We start from the raw sequence: 23172 nt of genomic DNA, 5'->3' as shown, positions 1-23172 counted from the left end.
ACAAAAATGAAATCTAAGAATTGCATAAACCTCATTTGTTAATTATAACATGATTTCCAACAATGAGTCAGAAATTATCCTAAATTTACTGCACCTTGCATTAAAGGGTTTTTTGAAGTTGTGCGTTTATCAGTAATTTTCCAATGTACATCTGGGGATCTGTGCACATATGAGCAAGAAAACTTTGCTTTTACTTAGAATAGGAAGAATGACAATTTGATAATTGTATATGTATCAGATTGAAATTCTGAAGTAAGGTCAGTTTATCCACTCTGACCTCAATTGTATTAATGCTGAATTTACTCAACATTAGTCCTAAAACTGCACTTGAGAGAAATTTAGATTTTTCAGATAATTAAATACAGTTGCTGAATAAATTTGTAATGTCATCAGTGGCCCTGTTAAAAATAAGCTATTACCAAAAAGCTGATGTGAAATTTATTGTGAATAAGTTGTGTGAGGAAGGTGTATTATCAGGTTACTTCGAGACTAAGTAACATGATGAACTCATTTTATTGATGATCAGAGCTCTTACACCAGAAAAAATACCAATACATAGTAATGAGTTTTTCCTGTTATCATGGAATATAGACATCATTGATGCTATAACTGACAGCATTGCTTAGGCCATGCCTGGGGATATTTTGGAAACTGGCACCTTGCTATATGGCTGGAATAACATGTATACCAGAATTTGTAAGGATGGCAGATTTCCTCCCCTAAAATACCAGCTTTTTTTTCCCCCTCCACGATGGATCACTTATTTGTTCAACGTTTTGGAGAAAATGCAATCTTAAATATTTTAAAACGTGTGTTAACTGTTCTTCCCTGTTTACTTAGGTTTGCTTATCAACATTAATAACAGTTTTATCTCAGACTTTTCAACAAGGTTTGCTATGAATAATTACTTCTGAGAATCTGAATGATTGCACAAATTCAATTTCTTTTCCATAGTTCTATCATACATAGTGCTAGAACCCACTTCGATATTAAAGTTTATCAAAAGGTATACAAATAGTGTGGGGGAAGTTCTTTGAAATAAAAGATCAGATCAACTGTAATCTAGCTAAATGGTGGTTCAGGTTTATGGGATCAAATTGCCTAATCATACTCCTATTTCCTATCTTCCTAAGAAATTTATATTTGATGTAGGAGACTTGCTTTGGTGAAGAAACCTTTGAACTTGCATTTAGCTTGCCTGGATATAAGAGAAAAACATGTGAAGTGCAAGCAAAAGGAAGTTGTTTGACCCTCTAGCCTATCACATTATTCATTAAGATCATGGCAGGTCATCATCACCTCTATAATTCCTGTATTACTCCTGTATGACTTAGTATCCAAAATGTTAGTTGATGTCTGAGTTTTAATATAATCACTGATTGAAATTCTCTACCCCAAAGAGCTGTTGATATTCTAAAGTTCACAGCCCCTTTTAATTTTTTGGGATGTGGATGTTGCTGGCTAGGCCATCATTTATTGCCCATCCCTAATTGCCCAGAATAGTTAAGCGTCAACCCCACAGTTTTGGGTCAGGAGTCACAAGTAGACCACACTATGTAAGGATGGCAGATTTCCTTCCCAAAAAGATTTTTGTAAGTCAGATGGAATTTTGTGGTTGTCATTAGGCTAACTTTTTATTCCAGGTTTTTATGCATTTCACAATCTACTAGGGTGGAATTTGAACCCACGTCCCAAAAACATTAGCCTGGAGTTCTGGATTTTCAGTCCATTAACATTACCACTACCTCATTCTCCACCTCTCCATCTGAGAGAAGAAATCCCTCTTTACCTCTACCAAAATAGCAAAATATCAAGGAACACCAGCTGGGTTATGGAACAGATCTGCTAAAAATCACAAAGAAGCAGTATAGCCACTTAAAGTAGCTCACAGCAAGTATATATTCTGCCCTAAATTTATGAGCCCTAATCCTAATTTAAGACAGCTAACCTGAATCTGTTTCTCTCTCCACAGATGCTGCCTGACTTCAGTATTTTCTAGCATTTTCTGCTTCTCTTCCAAAATTTTCAGCATCTGCAGTCATTAACTTTTTTGCTGCTGAGATAATCTATAGCAGACCCTTCACTAAACATTAATATTTGATGAGCAATCACATCTAATTTTGCATTTGTTTATATTATTAGATAATGCTTTTGGGGATGGCAGCCAAGGCCAGGGAATGCGCAATAAACTTGAGTGTGACAGGCAGAGTGGAGGTATCTTGAAATGGCATATTCACAGATCCTTCGGTAGTAGGAGAAGTGGGTAAAGTGGCCAAGAGGAAAAGTTAGGTGTAATATCTATCTTTATTAGCTGAAAAATTATATAAAAAGTTATGCAAGAACAGTATAAAATACTATTTGGATCTCAGCCAGAGTACTGTACAAGGTTGTGGTCACCACATTTCAGATAAGATGTGATCTCCCTAGGAAAAGAACAGAGTAAATTTGCAACGATGTTGCCAGCAATGAAGAATTTTAACTGGAAGGAATGATTGAATCAGCTGGTTTGTTTACTTTGTACCTGAAGAGTCTGAGGGAAGGTATAACTCGAGTCTATGGAAAAATAGACTGGTTAGCATATGTGTGAAGTATCTACAGTGCTGACCCCGGAATCCAAACGCCCTTTTGTTCGAACAAAGTGGAATCCGAACAATTATTTCGAGAAAATTTTGTCCTAAAATCCAAACACATTTTCAAAATTCGAACACCACATACCGTTCAGGTCGCACATTGTTCAATTCGTCCCGGGAAGTAGTCGTGAAAGCATCTCTTGTGTGTCCATTACTAGTTTACCTCGTGTTTTCATCTTGATTTGTGCTGTTTTTTTTAATTATCACCCTTGTGTATTCACCATGGCACCCAAGAAGAGCAGTGAAGCAAATAAAAGTAAGAGGAAGTCCGTGAGAACGATAATTGAGTTGAAGAAAGAACTTATCGCTAAGCATGAGAGCGGTACGCGTGTGTGTGATCTCGCTGCCACGTTTGAGATGCCGAAATCGATCGTGTGTACGATTCTGAAAAATAAGGAAGTGATAAAAGCAGCAGATGTGGCAAAAGGTGTTACGACTCTGACATCTAAGAGATCAAAGTTTATAGAGGAGGTGGAAAAACTCCTCTTGGTGTGGATAAACAAAAACAGTTGGTTGGTGATCCCATCTCTAAGGGCATAATTTGTGAGAAAGCCAGGCTCCTGTATGCTGACCTTAAAAAAGACGTGCCTGGAAGTAGTGCTGATACTGATGAGTTTAAGGCTAATAGGGGGTGGTTTGAAAACTTTAACAGTGTTGTTATACATGGAGAGGCTGCTAGTTCGAATGTGGATGCAGCGGCAAAGTTTGTGAAGAAATTTAGTGAGTTTGTCAACACTGAGGGGTATGTGGCACAACAGGTGTTCAATTGTGATGAGACAGGCCTCTTCTGGAAAAAGATGCCAAGGAGGATCTATATAACTAAGGAAGAGAAGTCTTTACCAGGCCTTAAGCCAATGAAAGACAGGCTTACTCTCTTGTTGTGTGGTAATGCTAGTGGAGACTGCAAGATAAAGCCTTTGCTTGTGTACCACTCAGAGTCCACGTGTGTTCAAAAAGAACAATGTTATGAAGAGCAAGCTTAATGTTATGTGGAGGACAAACCAGGCAGTTCTTCACTGAATGGATTCATGAGGAGTTTGCCCCTTCTGTGAAGGCTTATCTTGAAGAAAAGAATCTACCCCGCAGGCTCTTCTTGTGATGGACAATGCTCCTGCTCATCCTCCAGGCTTGGAAGAAGATTTGGTGGGCGAATATAGCTTCATCAGGATGAAGTTCTTGCCCCCCAATACCACTCCTCTCATCCAGCCCATGGACCAGAAAGTTATCTCAAATTTCAAAAAACTGTACACCAAGGTTATGTTCCATGCTTTGAGGTGACAAATGAGACCAAACTGACCTTCAGAGTTTTGGAAAGATCATTATAATATCCTCCATTGCTTAAGAATCATAGACATAGCATGGAGGGAAGTTTTCTGAGGACAATGAACTCTGCCTGGAAGAAACTCTGGCCTGAATGTGTTGTAGGGAGAGACTTTGAAGACTTCGAAGAACCGCCTGTTGTGCCTGTTATTGTGTCTCTGGGCAAGTCCATGGGCTTGGAGGTGAGTGAAGAGGATGTGGAGGAGTTAGTAGAGGATCACAAGAATGAACTCGCCACAGAAGAATTTCAGCACCTCCACAAGAAGCAGCAAGAAAAAATGGCAGAGGAAATTTCTTCAGAGGAGGAAGAGGGAGCTAGTGGGAACATTTCCAGTGCTGAAATTAAGGAACTGTGCTTCATGTGGTCTAAAACACAGGCCATTGTTGAAAAGTGGCATCCTAACAAGGCAGTGGTCAACAGGAGCATAAACATGTTCAATGACAATGTGATTGACCACTTTAGAAAAATTCAGAAAAGTCGCCAACACCAGACAACTTTGGAAAGGTGGTTCTCTAAAGAAAGCCAGTCCGGTAAGCTCCAGCCCTCTACAAGTGGTCTTAGTGTTACGAGAATGAAGAGACAAAGCAAACAGCAGAAGCACAGTTACCTGATGTTATTATGAAAGGTGACTCACCTTCCAAGCAGTAAACCCTTTCCCTCCTTCCTCCTCTCCAGCTTTCACATGCACTTTAGCACTCCTCACTAAGGTAAATTAAGTTATTTTCATGTTAGTACATTTATTTCTTGTTTTTATTATTATTACTTGATATTTAGGTCATTTACTCATCTTATTTAACCATGTGTATTTGCAGTTAAAAGTGCCTTGAAAATATTCTTTTTTGGGGCCAGAAACTGATTAATTCATTTTCCATTATTACTTATGGGGAAAATAGTTTTGGAATCTGAACTTTTCGCAATCGGAACAGCCTCCTGGAACGAATTAAAGTTGGATTCCGAGGCACCACTGTACTTCCATTAGTAGAGAGGCACTGATGTACTGTAAGGATTTAAGGATGCTAAAGCATTAAAGGGGAGTAAAGAAGTAGGGTCATCTGGACCAAGAGCACTATCTGATCGGTGGTTAAAGAAACTCTTAACAAATTTAAAACTATACTCTGATGTACGATTAAAAGTGCCATAACCCACAGGGATAGAGACCAGGAGCTTAGAAGTAGACTGCATAGCTCTTTTTCTGTTGTCATGGGCATGACTTCGTTGTTTCCATATCTCTCTTCAGATTTCCAACATTCATGTTATTTTGCTTTTACTCCGATTTGACTGGATTGCTACCGGACAGTATGAAAATTAACATAAAACAATGAAATTAAAAGAAAATACTCTGACTCAGATGATTTGTGGGGCACTAGTACCAGTACTAGGTAAAGTAAGATCTGTACTGTTTGAATGGCCTGCACTTGAGCCATGCTAGGGCAACTATTTTGGCAAGTGGCATATCTAAGGAAGTAGAGAGGGCTTTAAACTTCAGAGGGATGTGAGTGATCAAGCTTTGGTAAATATAACAAATCAAGGTGTCAAAGCAGGAAAGGATAATTGTTATGAGAGAAATCATGGTCAGAGAGGGAAAAAAAACCCTAAGAAATTGATGCTATCCTTAATTTCCTTGGCTTACCTCATTTCTAAAATTCTTCTTTTTTAGAGATGTCTTTTTGTGAACCATGAACGATTTTATTAAATACCTGCATTGTTCCTCAACTGTCTTTGCTGCTGAACTCCTTTCCCAGTCCACTCCAGCTAACTCTACCCTTCTTCTTTTTAATTACCTTTATTTAAGATCAGCTCAGTTGTTTCTGACCCAAGTTTTTCTCCCTGTCAAATTGAATGCTAAATTCTCCCATGTTATGGTTGCTGTTTTTCATGGACCTCTCACTCTGTGCTTATTTAGAAAATCTTTTACATATGACCAGATCTAAAATAGCTTGAACCCTGGTTCGATCCACATTATATTGTCCTAGGAAACTGCTATGAATACACTGTTATTAATTGTTCCACATGGCTACTGCCAATCTAAATGAAGACTAAAGTCATTCTTGATTAATGACCCTCCTTCCTTACTTGCCCTCATCTCCTGAATTAATCCTTGTCCAATAACATAGCTACTGTTAAGGGTATATTGACTATTCTTTCAAGTCTTGTCATCCATAATTTCTGACCTCCACCGCTGTGGATTCTATGTTTTCTGATGAAGGCGAAAGGTTATTTCTTACTATCATACCTATCCAGTCCCGTACTAACAAAGCTACTCTACCACCTTTTTCTAGAGGTCAGGCAAGAAGTAAAGGCAGGTAGTTTCTCCTTGTGCTTTGTTCTTCTTGTGACCATATGCCTTAACCGCTCTTTATGATGTAAATTCATTTGTTTTTATCCAAATACCACATGTATTCAAATCAAAAGCCATTAATTTTACCTTTTTTTAAAATAAATTTTCCCGTTTGGCCCAATTTAGGACAAAGAATAATGCAGCACAGGAATGGGCCTTAGGCCCACCAAGCCTGTGCCAATTCCTAATCTTAAAGCCTCCTTCTTATTGCCCATACACGGCTTCTGTCCCTCTGTTCGTCTTCCATCCATGTGTCTATCAAGATACACCATAACAATTGCTGATGTGCCTGCTTCCATCTTCTCGATTAGCTGTACGTTACAGGCAAACACCAACCTCCATGAGTAAAATCCCCCCCCCATCTTGCCGAAACCTTCCCCCTCACCTTGTATTTGCCTTTTCATCCTGGGAAGAAGCCTCTTTTGGCTTATTGAGTCCAACCAATAATCTGAGGAGCAACCCCCCACCCTATCCCTATAATCCTGCATTTCCTGTGCACCTAACCTACACATCCCTGGACACTATTGTTATGACATGGCAGTGAGCCCTTCTGTTAATTAAACCAAATACCCAGAAAAGCTTGCCTCGCCTCATAATCTGTTAAAGTATGAGTGACAGAGAACTCCCAAATTCCAATATTTAAAGAAAATAAAATCAATTAATCTTTAACTCTAAAAGTGAACATTAAACGACAACTATTCATAACTCTAAGTCCCCTTTCTCTTAACTGCTTATTACCTGCCTCCAACTCTATAACAATATGCTGTTCCAATAAGACACTTACTAAAATTATATCAAATTAATTTCAAAACCATAGCAGCTGTCGTCTTCAGTGTCTGTCTGTCTTCTGGCTGAATATCTCCCTGTGAATATGTTTCATATGAAAATGTACCTTTGATAGAGAGTGTTTCCTAATTTCTTGGATCTGTGTTGAGGGCAGTTGCTCTGTCTGCAACTTTCAAAATGCCTGCGCTTATAGATCTCCAACATTGGATTGTCTCATTGGTTCAATGTTGGCAAAACAATAGATTCAAACTCGATTGGGTTTTACTATCCCCGGGCATAATTTAAACTGAATAGATTCAAATTGTCAAAATCGCAACCAACTCGGGTATCCATTTCACAGCCAAATGTTACATATTTTCCATTTTTCAATCCACACTGAGATTGTTATCTCATTAGCTTGTCAGCTCTCTTTTCAGAACATCATTCACTCTCTCTGAAAGGTGCAGTATACGCCTTCAACTTCAAAATGCTATTAGCGATTAGGCATTGCCAATCCACCTGTCATAATTTTCTAGACCTCTATAAGGTTGTCCTTGAGCCTCTGTCTTTTTAGCAAAAACAATTCGAGTTTATCCAACCTCTCCTCATAACTAAAACCCCTCCATACCAGGCAATGTCCTGGTAAATCTTCTCTGCACCCTCTTTAAAGCATCCACATCCTTCTAGTAGTGCGATGACCAGAACTGCAAGCAATATCCCAAATTTCATGTAGCTGTAACATTATTTGCCAATTTTTATATTCAGTGCCCCAGCCAATGAAAGTAAGCATGCTGCATGCCGCCTTGACCACCTTATCCACTTGTGTTACCACTTCTAGGGACCTGTAGATCTGTACACCCAGATCCTTCTGTATGCCAATACTTTTAAGAGTTCTGTCATTTATTGTGTAACTTGCACCTGAATTTGATCTTCCAGAATATATCACCTCACATTTGTCCAGGTTAAACTCCATCTGCCATTTCTGTGCCCAAATCTGCAAACTATTTATATCCTGCTGTATCCTTTGACATTCCTCACTATCAGCAACTCTGCCAATTTTGGCGTCACCACAAATTTACTAATTGGACCACCTACATTTTCCTCCAGATATATTACAAACACAAAGTTCCCAGTATTGATTACTACAGAGTACCACTAGTTATTGATATACATTCTATAAAGCACTCTTCCACCACTGCTGTGTCTTCTGTGACCAAGCTGTTTTGTATCCATCTTGCCAGCTTTCTCCTGATCCCATGAGATTCTATCTTTTGTACCAGCCTGCCATGAGGTACCTTATCAACTGCCTTACTAATGGCCATGCAGACAGCATCCCCTGCCCTTCCCTCATCAATCATTCTTGTCACCTCCTCAAAAAACTGTCAAGTTGGTGAGACATGACTTTCCCTGCACAAAGCCATGCTGCCTATCACTAACAAGTCCATTTACTTCCAAATGTGAGTAAACCCTGTCTCTCAGTATCTTTTACCAACAACTTCCCCACCACTGATGTCTGACTCTTCGGCCTGTAATTACCTGGATTATCTCTGCTTCCCTCCTTAAACAAAGGAACAACATTGGGCATTCTCCAGTCCTCTGGAACCTTGCCTGAGGCCAAAGAGAATGCTTAGATATCTGTTAAGGCACCAGCTATTTCCTCCCTTGCCTCCTACAATAGGGGAATAGATCCCATCTGACTCTGGATATTTATCTACCTTAATGTATTTCGAGACATTCAATATTTCCTTTTTCATTATGTTGCCCTACCCGAGAGTATTCACACACTTTTCCTTAACCTCAACATCCCTCATGTGCCTGTCTTTGGTGAATACTGATGTAAAGTATTCATTAAGAATCTCCCCCATTTCCCTTTGTTGAACAAAAAGACCTTTGAGTACAGGTTCATAGTTCCTTGAAAGTAGAGTTGCAGGTAGATGGGATAGTGAAGAAGGCATTTGGTATGCTTTCCTTTATCAGTCAGAGCATTGAGTATAGTAGTTGGGAGGTCATGTTGCAGTTGTACAGGACATTGGTTAGGCCACTTTTGGAATATTACGTGCACGTCTGGTCTCTTGGAAGGATGTTGTGAAACCTGAAAGGGTTCAGAAGAGATTTACAAGGATGTTGTTAGGGTTGGAGGATTTGAGCTGCAGGAAGAGGCTGAATGGGCTGGGGCTGTTTTTCCTGGAGCATCGGAGGCTGAGGGGTGACCTCATAGGGATTTATAAAATCATGAGGGGCATGGATAGGATCAATAGACAAGATATTTTTCCAGGTGTGGGGGAATCCAGAACTAGAGGGCATAGGTTTAGGATGAGAGCAAAAGATATAAAAGGGACCTCAGGGGCAGCGTTTTCACACAGGGTGGTATGTGAATGGAATGAGCTGCCAGACGAAATGGTGGAGGCCAGTACAGTTAGAACATTTTAAAAGGCATCTGGATGGGTATGTGAATAGGAAGGGTTCAGAGGGATATGGGCCAAGTACTGGCAAATGGAGCTAGATGAGTTAGGCTATCTGATCGGCATGGATGAGTTGGACTGAAGGATCTGTTTCTGTTCTGTACATCTTTATGACTCTGGCTTCGTGCATAACCTCCCTCCTTTATCCTTGAGTGGGCCTACTCTTTCCTTAACTATTCTCTTGCTCTTAATATGTGTATAAAATGTCTTGGGATTTTTCTTGACCATGCTGGTCAAGGACATTTCATGGTCCCTTTTTGCCCTCCTAACTTCCTGTTTTAGGTCTTTCCTACTTTCTCTGTATTCTTCAAGGACTTTATCTGTTTTTAGTTGCTGAGAACTTAGGTATGCTTTATATGGGTCTGATTTTCTTGAGTATTTTTGAGCTTAAACACTCTGTTCCTTCCTGTCCCAGTCTGGGTGCCCTTATCCAAATTCAGCAAATGTTTTATTAATGAGCACCTATGGGACTAGGAGTGTGCTGGTTAATCAAATATTTTGGATAACCTAGAGGTATGCATAACTGCAGTAATCCCCAAACCAAGCAAAGCTTCAAGGCATTAATATCCCTTAAAAAAATCCATGTAAAAACATCAACATATTTCCCAAAATCAATAGAAAAGCCCACAGTAAGTAATAGAAACGCAATGCAGGGATATACACATCACTGTTATACTTCATTTACAGCAAAAGTACGTCGTGGTAGTTAAGGTATATAATTTTTGCCAGTTTATTGAGTGTTGGCTGAAAAGTTGCCTGTTAAAACAGTGTGCTGTAACTGTTCTGAAATGCTACTGTAACTTTTACTTTGTACATCTGCCCAACCCCACCCAATAGTTTGAAGCCCTAGTTTATATGATTTCACCAAAAACTGGTTCCAGCATGGTTCAAGTGAATTGTGTCCAACCAGAACAGCTCTTTTCTACCACAGTACTGGTGCCAAAGCTCCAAATACTGATACCCATTCCACTCACATCGGTTTTTTGAGATGTACATTTAACTCCTTGAATTTATTTACCCAATGTCAATTTGTAGGTCACTTTCCCCTTCCCTGATGTGGTACAATATCTGCAACTCTGATTCCGGCTCTTCAACACAGATCCAAAGTTCCAGATCAAGCTGCAGTACTTGCTACAGATGGTTCATGTGCTGCAGCAGCAACATGTCACTGATCCTGCCACCACTATTGTGTCGATTAATTACTCTAGATTCCCTGATTTTTACATTTTAGTGTAATAAAATTTTATGTAAAAGGAACTCAGCGGTGTCAAACTTGTACTTAACCAGCTATTTTTAAAAAAAAGAATGCACCTTCACCTAAAGGCATTCACTTTAAAGATTAAAAATGTTTACTAATTCAACTCACCAATCAGCTTCTTTTCCTGCATTCACATCACACTAAGATTTGCCTGTCACTGATCTCATTGCAGGTAGACTTCACGAGCTTTGTCTTTTAAACTCTCCTGTTTAGCTGTCTTTCTGGAATGTTTCCACCTTGCAGTAAATGTTTTAGTTAAAGCAGCTGTGTCCCCCTTTGCATCAAATTTCTACTTGAATCAAATTTCCAATTCATTCACTTGACGTTTGTTTCACTCAGCTGCAGTTGGCTTCATGCTCACTGTGCACCTGACTAAAAAACAATCAAGGTGCGAAGGGATGTGGAGAGGATGATCTAATCGGCCTGCAGAGGGGTATTAACTAAGTAGACAAAAAGTTGACATATGGAATATCACGTGGGAAAATGAGATGTTATACACTTTGGCAGGAATACTGGAAGAGTTGGATGTCTTTTTAAATGGAGAAAGGTTGTAAAGGGAGTCCTTCTGCATATATTCTCAAAAGATAGCATATAGGTTCAGCAGGTAAACTGGAAGGCAAATGAACTATTGACCTTGATTTCAAAGGGAATGGAGCATAAAAATAAAAAAGTCTTGCTGAGGTGATGCAGTGGACTAATTAGACCAAGTCTGGAATACTGTGAATAGTTTTGGTTCTCTTGTCTAAGGAAAGATATATTGGCTTTGAAGGCAGTCTAAAATGGTTCACTCGACTGATACTAGTTATGGAGGGATTTTATTATGAGGAGAAGTTGAGTAAGTTGAGCCAATATGCTTTGAATTTTAGAGAAATGAGAGGTGACCTTATTGAAACATGCAAAATTCTTAGGGGGCATAACAGGGCAAATGTGTAGAAGTTGTTTACCCTTGTTGGAGAGTCTATAACCAGAGAGCACAATTAAAAGGTCACCCATAAAATGCTGAGGTGAGGGGGAGTATTTTTTTCTGAAGGTAGTCAATCTGTGGAATACTTTATTACAGAGGACTGAAGAGGTTCTTCAAGGCTGAGCTAGGACAGAGTTTTAATCAGTAAGGAAATCAAAGGTCGGGGGAAAGGCAGGAAAGTGAAGGTGAGGATTATCAGGTGAGTTATGGTCTCGTTGAACAGTGAAACAGACTTAATGGACTGTGTCTACTTTTGCTCTTATATCTTATGCCCTTAATAAAGCAGAATTGAACATAAAAGCATGATGTCTTCAAGTTTCGTAAAAGCATATGGGCTCCAGGGTAACTTGGCAAGTTGGACCCAAAATTGGCTTAGTGGTATGATACATCTAAATGATATAGATGAGAATATAAAGAGGTTAACAAGTCAATTTGCAGACGACAACATAAGACCATTTTAAAAAAAAACAGGAGAAGGCTGTTTGGCCCTTCGAACCTGCTCTACCATTCGGTAAGATCTTGGCTGATCCCCACATCCACTTTTCCTGCCTTTGCTCGGAACCATTGATTTCCCTATTGATCAAGAATCTAACTCAGCCTTAAATGTAAATAAGGACTGTATACAGCGCTCTATGGCAAGGAGTTTCAAAGGCACTGAGCCTCACCTCAGTCTTAAAATTACACCTTTTATTCTGAGACTATGCCCTCAGGTCCTAGATTCTCCCACGAGAGGAAGCATCCTTTCAGCATTTAGCCTGTCAACCCCCTTACAAATCCTAAATGTTTCAATGAGATCATCTCTCATTCTTCTAAACTTCGGTGAATAGAGCCTCGACTTGTTTAATCTTTATTCATAAGACAGTGCCTTCATACCAAGGTCATTCTAGTCAAACATTTCTGAATTGATTCCTATGAAATCTTCCTTTAAATAAAGGATCCAGAACTTCTGTCAGTGCTCTGACCAGTACTTTGCTGAACTGCAGTAGGATGTCCCTACTCTCATACTCCAACCCCTTTGAAATACGAGTATTCCATTAGCCTTTCTGATTACCACTGCACCTGTATGCTAGCTTTGTGTTTCATGCACAGGTATCCCCAAGTTCCAGTGTTGCAGCTTTCTGCAATTTTTCTCTATTTAAATAATAATCTCTTGTTTGTTCTTCCTTATAAAATGAACAACTTGGCATTTTTCCACATTATACTCCATTTGCAAAGTTCTTGCCCACTTAACCTATCAGTAATTCTGTGTAAACTGTTTGGATCCCTCTTGCAACTTGCCTTTCCACTTGTTTTCGTTTTGTCTGCAAATTTGGCTACAGTGCATTCACTTCCTTCGTCCAAGTCATTAATACACATTGTAAACAGTTGCAGTCCCTGCACTGATCCCTGTGGAACCCCACTGGCTATAGCTTGCCAACCCGAAAATGAACGGCTTATTCCAACTTGCTGTTTCCTGCCCATGAGCTAATATATCCATGCCAGTATACTACCTCCAACACAGTGGGCTCTTATCATATGACTTGGCCTTTTGTGAGGTCATTCGTTGAATGCATTCTGGAATTGTAAATACAATACATCTATTGATTCGCCTCTATCCATTCTGGTGAGAGTGCCTTGAAAAACTCTAATAAATGCAATATCCATTTCATGAATCCATGCTGACTCTGCTTGATTAATTATGATTTTCCAAATATTCTGCTACTACTTCCTTAATAATTGATTCCAAAGATTGATCAGGTGGTTGGCAGTCAGGAACAAGGTCTGAGAGGGTGGGGGACGTGGCCAGATTAGTGGTAGATAGAGTTTAGCCCTGATATGTGTGAGGTGATACACTTTGGAAAGAAGTAACAAGACAAGGAAGTACTCACTGAAAGGCAGAACACTAAGAGGTTTAGCGGAACAGAGGAATGTTGGAGTGCTTGTCCACCCATTCCTAAATGTGGCAGGGCAGTTTAATAAGGTGGTTAAGAAAGCGTATGAGACACTTACATTGTGTTGCATAGATTATAAAAGCAGGGAGCTTATACTGGAGCTGTAGAAGCTCCGGGGCTGTTGTACTGTGTGCAGTTTCTGTCACCGTGCTATATGAAGGATGTGGTTGCCATGTCGGGGAGATTCACCATGAAGCTTGGAATTGAACATTTCACGCATAAAGAGAGGCTGGGTCTGTTCAATACTTTCTTTTAGAGCACAGAAGGCAGAGATGAGACCTGATTGAGGGGCATGGATAGTGTGGAGAGAAAGTTGAGTAACAAATGGGTGTAATTTTACGATGGGAGGAGGTTTAGAGGAGATTTGAGTAAACACTTTTTTTCTCCCAGACGGTGGTAGAAATTTGGAATGCACTACCTGGAATGGTTGTTGATGTGGGAACCACACAGCCTTTAAGAAGTATGTGGATGAGCACTTGAAATGTTATGACAGTCAAGGCTGTGGGTCAAGTGCTAGAAAGTGGGTTTGTGTAGGTAGGTCAGTGCAGTCTTGCCAAAGCGCATCTTCAATATGACTGACTTTTGTAGACATACCTGGAGGATGGAAACCTCTCGACCTTTTTTTAAAAGTGCTTGGATAAGCTCTTGAAATATGATAAATTTAAGGTTAAAGGCCAAGCTAGCAAGTGGCACTAGCAGAATTTAGAGTAGTTTTTGTCAGTACAGGCTTGATGGCTGCACACTAGGCATGTGTTTTCTGGACGAGGCCAATTAAGAGGTACCTCTTGGGTCACCATTGAGTTAGGTGAGCTGAGGAGACAGAAGAGCCAATCGACTTGAGATGAAGTATGCCAGCACCCATGTCTCTGGCAGGAGTGGGAGTGCAGTTCCATTTGCAAGGACATGGGGAAGCAATATGAGTAAGGGTAAATGATACTGACAATTAGAGAAGGCATTCCTTTGACCTATCAGTAGCAACATATCCCTTGACCCACCATCAACAAGGATCAAAGTGTAGCTTGGTTGGTGGTGAGAAAGGCACTGCCCATCAGATCTTTCGCGTGTGTTTGGATTCTCTGCGCCAGCTTACGCAGCTCTTGGGGATGAAGAGAGCATCACACATCTTCATCTGGAATGTGCTTTGCAAAGAAGTTCTGGAAAGAGATGCAGTATTTGTTATCAAGCAACTGTGTGACACAGGCCTTTGAACTCTATGAGCAGTTCCCTGGGATGCATATTGAGACAGCATCGGTTCTTTCAGGAGGACCATCAATTTTGTGAACAATGCTGTTTGGTCTGCCTGAAACACATTGATATTCCAGTTCAAAGTGTTGGCCTCGACTGGCATGTTCCGAGGTCCAGGACTATGAGCTTGAGGGGTGCACAATAGCTTGGGGCACATTCCAACAGTATGCAGTGGGGGAAGCCATTTCTAATCTGATATCCCAAGGGTCTGTTAACTTTTAGATCCCTTATAACTTATATTCAAATGTAAATAGTTTAGTCATATTTAGCAAACTCATCCAATTTGATAAAGGCACCAAATAATGTGTTGAGCAATGTGATCATTTTCAGTCATCTCTGATTTGAACTGTTTTGTAAATATCTAACTTAAACTGTTTTGTAACATACTTATACTTTATTCAGAAATTATGTAGACTTTAAGAAAAATCCCATGACCGACTGCTGCAGTGTCATCCATGAGCCTGAGCATTATCTTTATTTTCAACATTTAAAGTCAGATTAATGTAAATGCCAAGTGATTCGGACCACCCACTATGCTCACCACCTGTGAACTGCTCGTCCTGGTCAACTCTGAACAGATTAGAAAGTATGGGGAAAATATCTATTAATTACATCCTCAGCTACCTTAATTGGCTTCCTGTCATGGAAGTAGAGTTGCCTTCACCACTTTGAAGTTGCATGTAATAAATATATGAAGAGGAGGCACTGTTTCATGGAGTTTGTGTCTACCTATTAAGTATTGGACAAGCTAATTTGAAATACAAGTAGAAAATTAAGCCATAAATTGCAGAAACCAATTGTAATACCAGCCCAAATAACTTTTGCAATTAGTCAGTATTAATATAAGTTACAAGAGCAAAGTGGAGTGGATATTGACGTTCTGAAATTAAAGCAGAAAATATTAGAAATACTCTAGTCAGGCAGCATCTGTGGTGTGAGAAAGAGTTGGTGGGTGGAATTTAATATGATGATGTGGATCTTGCCCATCAATCGTAGTAAGCAGGGGAACCCAGTGTAACTTCCTGGGAGGCCTGTGCAATTTCTGGGTGATCGGACACTCTGCATTGACCACCCTGCAATCAAGCCCAGAGCAGCCAATTAGAGACCATAGCTCTGCAAGTGACTGTGCTATTACAAGAGGAGGCTGCAGTTGGCACTACAGTGGGGCCTGCCTTGAGGATTGCCTCTGAATTCTCAGATGGAGCTGAGTGTAATCCAGGTGTAGGTCATGGGAACGTGGTCAGTAGCAGGAGTGGCGAGAGAAGGGTGTTAACTGCAAGAGTGGGAATCGTTGGTTTCCTGTGAGACCTACCCTTCTGATGTTAGGTCCTTCAAATGTGTAGAAAGTTTCTTTAAACAGGGAAAATCTCCTCTGACCCAAAAGAATGCTGCAGCAAAACCCACCAGGTGGCCATTCCATATGCCATGTTCTCTATCCACTATTAATAAACACTGTTGGCAGGATGAAGCCCTTAAGTGGCCACTTTAGGGTCTTGATTTGTTCTTCAGGTGGGAATCATTTGGGCAGGCATGCAGCTCCAGACTTGGTGGGAGGACATTGAGATTTCCATTCACCCCATTCTCACAAACCCTACCCCTTCATCCCAACTGTCTCCAGAGTTGCTTTCAAGGTTGGACTATAGTTGGGTGTGTATTATATTCTAGGAGACAGTAAGGTCTGCAGATGCTGGACATCAGAGTTGAGAGTGTGTTGCTGGAAAAGCACAGCAGGTCAGGTAGCATCCGAGGAGCAGGAAAATCGGCGTTTCGGGCTGGAATCCTTCATCATCATTTCCTCAAAACTGAGTATTTCTGGCATTTTCTGTTTTATGTTTACCATATAAAATGCAATTTTTCTTCAATCAAGCCATCTTTATTCTGGGATGAATGATACGCTTGTCTCCCAGACTGGACTTTTTTTTTTTAAACAAAGCTAATTTTAATCATAACGAAAAGATAGAATAGCACTGCTCTAAACAAAATCCTTAATTTTGCCTCAGAACAGGAATAGACCTTTTGGCTTATTATCTACTCAATTAGGTCATGGTAAACTTTAATTTCACTCCATTCGCACACTGATGTTCAATATCCTTACAAAAATCTACATATTGAAAACACAAAAGGTTAGCTATATTCAGCAGATCAGGCAAGAGCAAACAGTTCAAAGTTTGTGAGAAGATTTGTAGCTCAGGCGCTTGTAATAGTTCTGTTCGCTGAGCTGGGAATTTGTGTTGCAGGCGTTTCGTCCCGTCTAGGTGACATCCTCAGTGCTTGAGAGCCTCCTATGAAGCGCTTCTGAGATGTTTCTCCGGCATTTATAGTGGTTTGTCTCTGCCACTTCCGATTGTCAGTTCCAGCTGTCCGCTGCAGTGGCCGGTATATTGGGTCCAGGTTGATGTGTTTGTTGATAGAATCTGTGGATGATTGCCATGCCTCTAGGAATTCCCTGGCTGTTCTCTGTTTGGCTTGTCCTATAATCGTAGTGTTGTCCCAGTCGAATACATGTTGCTTGTCATCTGCGTGTGTGGCTACTAAGGATAGCTGGTCGTGTCGTTTTGTGGCTAGGTGATGTTCATGGATACAGATTGTTAGCTGTCTTCCTGTTTGTCCTATGTAGTGTTTTGTGTAGTCCTTGCATGGGATTTTGTTCACTACGTTGGTTTTGCTCATGCTGGGTTTCGGGTCCTTTGTCCTGGTGAGTTGTTGTCTGAGGGTGGCTGTTGGTTTGTGTGCTATTATGAGTCCTAATGGTCGTAGTAGTCTGGCTGTCAGTTCAGAAATATTCATAATGTATGGTAACGTGGCTAGTCCTTTGGGTTGTGGCACTGTTCACCTCTATCGACAAAACCCTAGCCAGAGAAACAATAGCCAACCTGCTGGACATACAGAACAAGAACAAAACGAGGAACCTATCAACAAAGGCTGCATACTCAAACTACTGGACCTGTGCCTCCCAACACACTTCATATTCAACAACTAACTATATGAACAAATCAACGGCACACTCATGGGCTCACCCATATCTGGACTCATAGTAGAAACTGTAATGCAAAGATTAGAACAAACAGTCTTACCGCAAATTTAACCCAAACTCTGGGTCAGATATGTAGATGACACCTTTGTAATCATTAAAAACACAGGAATAGAAAACACACACTGGATCATCAACGCCACACTCGCAGGAATCAGATTCACTAAAGAGGAAGAAAAGGACAACCAACTCCCATTCCTAGACGTGATGGTACAGAGAACACCGAACGGAGAATTCACCACAAAGGTACACAGGAAAGCCACACACACAGACCAAGTCCTGAACTACGAAAGCAACCACCCCAACACACACACGAGAAGTTGCATCAAGACACTGTTCAAAAGAGCCACAACACACTGCAGCACACCAGAACTGCAAAAAGAGGAAGAAGAACACCTCTACAATGTATTCGCCAAAAACAGATGCCCCTGCAATTTCATCAACAGATGCCTAAGGGAAAGACAACGGAATGAGGACATGCCACAACCCAAAGGACTAGCCACGTTACCATACTTCAAGAACATTTCTGAACTGACAGCCAGACTACTACTAGAGTCTCGATTAGAGTGTTGCTGGAAAAGCACAGCAGTTCAGGCAGCATCCAAGGAGCAGTAAAATCGGCGTTTCGGGCAAAAGCCCTTCATCAGGAATACAGGCAGAGAGCCTGAAGGGCCAGACTACTATGACCACTAGGACTCATAACAGCACACAAACCAACAGCCACTCTCAGACAACAACTGACCAGGACAAAGGTCCCGATACCCAGCATGAGCAAAACCAATGTAGTGTGCAAGATCCCATGCAAGGACTGCACAAAACACTACATAGGACAAACAGGAAGATAGCTAACGATCCGTATCCATGAACATCAACTAGCCATGAAACGACACGACCAGCTATCCTTAGTAGCCACACACGCAGATGACAAGCAACATGAGTTTGACTGGGACAACACTACTATTATAGGACAAGCCAAACAGAGAACAGCCAGGGAATTCCTAGAGGCATGGCACTCATCCACAGATTCTATCAACAAACACATCGACCTGGACCCAATATACCGGCCACTGCAGCGGACAGCTGGAACTGACAACTGGAAGCGGCAGAGACAAACCACTATAAATGCCAGAGGAAACAACACAGAAGCGCTTCACAGGAGGCTCCCAAGCACTGAGGATGTCACCTAGACAGGGGACAAAACGTCTGCAACACAAATTCCCAGCTCAGCGAACAGAACCACAACAAAGAGCAAACAATGTTAATCACCCAGATTTTCTGATGGCTTGATGGTTATTTGACTGGCATAATTGAAAGTTGTGTGCTCTGTGAAGTCCTTATTGTCCATCTCAGACTCTGAAGGAATTGCCCTGGAAATTGAAGATTATCTTTGGTAATTCTCCTGAACCTGGAAACTTCCGAAAGTCTGCCTCTAAATCTGAAGGTTCAGATGAAATTAAGTAAATAATTACTCCGATTGAAGGTGGATCAAGTCCAGAGTGGGTGAAGTGGGGTGGGGGGAGCACAAATACTTCTGTTCTGGAGCAGAAAAAGGGTGATCAGATCTAGCAAAGCAGGAACTGGGTTAAGGGTTGGGGGAAGTTACGTTTGACGATTAAATACTTTGATTAACTTGGCTATTCAACTGAACCCACGCTTAGCTCACAGCTCAATGGCCTGCAACTACATTTACCATGGACCACTTAACCTCCCAGACTGTGACCTTTTTGACCACACCCCAAATCCCAACCTTCTCATCACATCAAGAGGAGCCGATACCCACTCTGGATCGGATCTGTCTCTACCCATTAAATTTCTCTCTATCTTTCTCTTCCCCCCCCCCCCCCCCCCCCCCCTTCCTCAGGTCCCAACTCTCACTGGACCTGATACCCATCCTATACTGTACCTATCCTGACCCACCCTAAGCATTGTATGACTTGTGTGGTCCTCTTATTACCTGGCACCCTACTTTCCCAGTACACTCTCTTTTTTCGTTGTCCTTATGTATTTACCTTTTGAAAGCAGTTGTCAAATTTCAGAACAGCTGACTATTGTGAAAAAAGAATTGTCTGTGCAGTGTGAGAACTGTCCGAATAGAAATAAAGCTCCACATTTCTCGAGGAAATCTGATTGGAATCTCCTTTCAGAAATGTGGCGTGTTCTTCTGTCATGCAAAGAAAAAGTGGAACCACTCTTCAGAAAAATTGACTTCATGTTACATTTAGAAATGTAATTGTGTTCGGTCAGAGATGATCAGAAGAGAAATGTCTGTGTTTGGGTGTAAGGCAGTAGCGAGTAAATGTTGATGGGCTGATGATACAAAACATATTAGGTCAGGTAAAGCAACAAAAGATGCCTTGAGAGGAACTATAACTGGCAGTAGAGAAACCATTATCAACACCTATCTTAAAGCAAAGCAATTGTTCTGTTTGAAATTATTAAACCCGATGTTATCAGCATTTATAAGGTGCCTAATTGAGGACATGCAATCTCCTGAGATGAGCCATGATTTTATTTTTGTTTAAATATTCACTTACTGGTTGTGGGCATCACTGGTGAGCCAAGTACTTATTGCCTAGGCTCTGGCTCAGAGAGACAACCACGTGCTGAGAGTCTGGATTCATGTGTAGGCTACAGCAGGTAAGGAAAGCAAATTTCCTTCTCAAAGGAACACTAATGAACCACATGTTTTTATGGCAATCGACAGTGGTTATGTGGTCACCATTTGGCTGACTTTTTATTTCAGACTTTTTTATTGAATCCAAATTTCACCTCTGCATGGTGCAATTTGAACCCTTGTCCGCAGAACATTAACCTGGGGTTCTGGATTACTAGACCACTAGTGACATTACCACTGCCATTGCCTCCCTATGTTGTATACTGGAGCAGGCTCGAGGGGCTGAATGATCTCCTGCTCCTATTTCATATGTTTGAGATTCTGATAGGTTTTGCAGACATAAGTACATATGTATATATCCACCCTCAAAATTCATGGCTTATAAACCCAAATTACATAAACATAAAATGGGTATGGCCAGTTCAGCATTATGAATGATGTGACCGCCCTGCATGTTGTAGACTGTCTGGATTCTACCTTTTTGCCATTTGTATTTCACCAGGAGGTGAAAGATCAAAGAACTAGTAATAAATTTTGCATTACTTAAATCTGCCTTTGCTACCTTTTTTGCAGAAGAACAAAGAGGAAATATAGACCATTCAGACCCTTGAACCTGCTCTACCATTTAATGATCTTTTACTACATTTTTGCACAGCTGAAGTTCAGTGTTTTATAAAGGTGATTGTGTTATCAATCAACCATGAAGTCCTTGGTCCTATGGGTTTTTTTTATCATTTCAAAATTAGAGCATTCTAACTGTATTCAATCGTAGGTTTTCTATTCAGTTAGAGTATGAAATAAATCAGCTTTTTCTTGCTGGAGCATTTGTGTTTTCAAAAGTACTAAGTACAAGTATCTGGATTTACAGACATAACTTAAGGTTTACATATATTTGTAATCCAATTTCTAGTTCCTGAATACTGGTGTTCAATTGCTTACTTTGAGATGGACGTGCAAGTTGGAGAAACATTCAAAGTGCCATCTAGCTGTCCCGTAGTTACTGTTGATGGATATGTGGATCCTTCTGGGGGTGACCGCTTTTGTCTGGGGCAACTTTCCAATGTTCATAGAACAGAAGCCATTGAAAGAGCCAGGTAAAATATAATGTGTGGGGGAAGCAATGGAAGAGTATGTTGAATGCAATTTATTGGACTTGAATATAATATTTCAATAAATCATTATATTATAACACTGTTTAAACCTAGTGTCAATAAAGAGTCATACAGCACAGAAACCTGTCCAAATTTGTACCTGTCCAAATGTCTTTTAAATGTTGTAATTGTACTCGCTCTATGACTTCCCCTGGCAGCTCATTTTTATACACTACCATCTATCCAAAGAAGTTGCCCTCTGGTCCCTTTTTAAATCCTTTCCCTCTGACCTTAAACCTATGCCCTCTAGTTTTGGACTCCCCTACCTTGACTATTCACCTTAACTATGCCCCCCATAATTTTACAAACCTATATAAGGTCACCGCTCAGCCTCCTAGGCCAATATCTAATATCTTTTAATTCAGGAAAGTTTCAGCAACACCAGAGGAAATCTTACTTGCTGTCCAGTTTTGTATATTTTAGTTCCTGCTACTTTTAGTGGGAGGGAAAAGTGAAGCTTGCAACTTTGAAATGTCTCTGACCACATATGCATTTGTAGCCTCATGAGAGGAATTCTGAGAAATTGGTGTTTTGATCACCACCTGTCACAGCTGGTCTGTGTTAGTGAGGCCTCCAGACCTGGACTGATGGACTACATGTAATTTTGACAGGTTTGTTTATTAAACAATGACATGTTTGAGTAACTTTGACTTTAGCCTTCCCTTTTTCATTAGCCCTTAGTTCTGCAATGTCATCTGCCCTCAATACACTTCTTCCTGAGACGACTTTTGTACATTTCCCCTTCCATTACCTACTAATAATAGCCTCATCCTCCTGTGCTCACAGCACTTAAATTCTGTCTCTTAAACACTTCCACTTTACTCTCGACAAGATGGTCCTGAGGATCCATGTATTTGACTATTTATTCACACTAGCTATTTGAAACATCCAATTGCATTACATAGTTTTTTTAAGCACAAAACTTAAGTTGCTCAATTTTGATTATTGTAAATATGTGTGTTAGACTTCTGGTTAGTGCTCAGTCATATTACAAGCCCAAAAACAAATAAATGTGCTAGAATTTAATAAGGCTGATGCCATAAAGCAATGAAACTAATGTCTTTTAGCCAAATTACATGACTAAGTGGAATGTACAAAACAAATCTGCTGGAAATAGGATGTGCATTCTCTTAGAGTGTTGGCAATACACTTGGTTTCTTCACTTTCAACCAGCATTGTTTTCACTATTTTTCTTAACTGAGATTTCCCATTAGTGGTTGGTTCACAGCCAGTACATTTGCAATGTCTTGGGAAACCAATTCATTTTCAAGTCATTTAACAAAATTATACCACAGTAGTAGCCAGAACTGGAAATTTTACATTGTTTTTGATAAACAGGAAGATGTTTAAAACTACACAGACATGTAGAAAAGAATGGTCAATCATCAATTCTGGATTTTCTGTTTTTTTAAAATGTGTGCAGTGAGTTAGGACAGTGCATTTGATTTTTTGTGTCAGAGAG

At 40.4% G+C, this 23172-nt stretch overlaps 2 protein-coding genes across 3 annotated transcripts in view; both read left to right on the top strand.

Moving 5' to 3' along the window:
• Positions 1–23172, top strand: part of smad4b (SMAD family member 4b) — a 110196-nt gene that overhangs the window by 69686 nt on the left and 17338 nt on the right. The window contains exon 9 of the mRNA XM_087990636.1: positions 21470–21653. Within this exon, the coding sequence (XP_087846762.1) occupies positions 21470–21653 (184 nt within the window). The remainder of the gene's footprint in view (positions 1–21469; positions 21654–23172) is intronic.
• Positions 7–16837, top strand: LOC148152212 (uncharacterized). Of its 2 annotated transcripts, none has more exons than XR_015758160.1 (2): positions 7–4658; positions 5189–16837. XR_015758160.1 is itself a non-coding variant. In XM_087990641.1 (2 exons), exons 1-2 carry the CDS (start codon positions 3989–3991, stop codon positions 5227–5229), a joined length of 534 nt encoding a protein of 177 aa, XP_087846767.1. In that variant the 5' UTR covers positions 7–3988; the 3' UTR covers positions 5230–16837. The 2 variants fall into 2 exon arrangements, 1 of the variants encoding a protein (XP_087846767.1); XM_087990641.1 differs by having other exon boundaries at positions 7–4481.

Source organism: Chiloscyllium plagiosum, unplaced genomic scaffold (assembly GCF_037043375.1).
Source record: "Chiloscyllium plagiosum isolate Xiang-an unplaced genomic scaffold, Cpla_swu_hap1 HiC_scaffold_1, whole genome shotgun sequence".
Lineage (NCBI taxonomy): Eukaryota > Metazoa > Chordata > Chondrichthyes > Orectolobiformes > Hemiscylliidae > Chiloscyllium > Chiloscyllium plagiosum.
The sequence above is the reverse complement of the archived record's forward strand: the minus strand, read 5'-3'. Positions and strand labels throughout refer to the sequence as shown.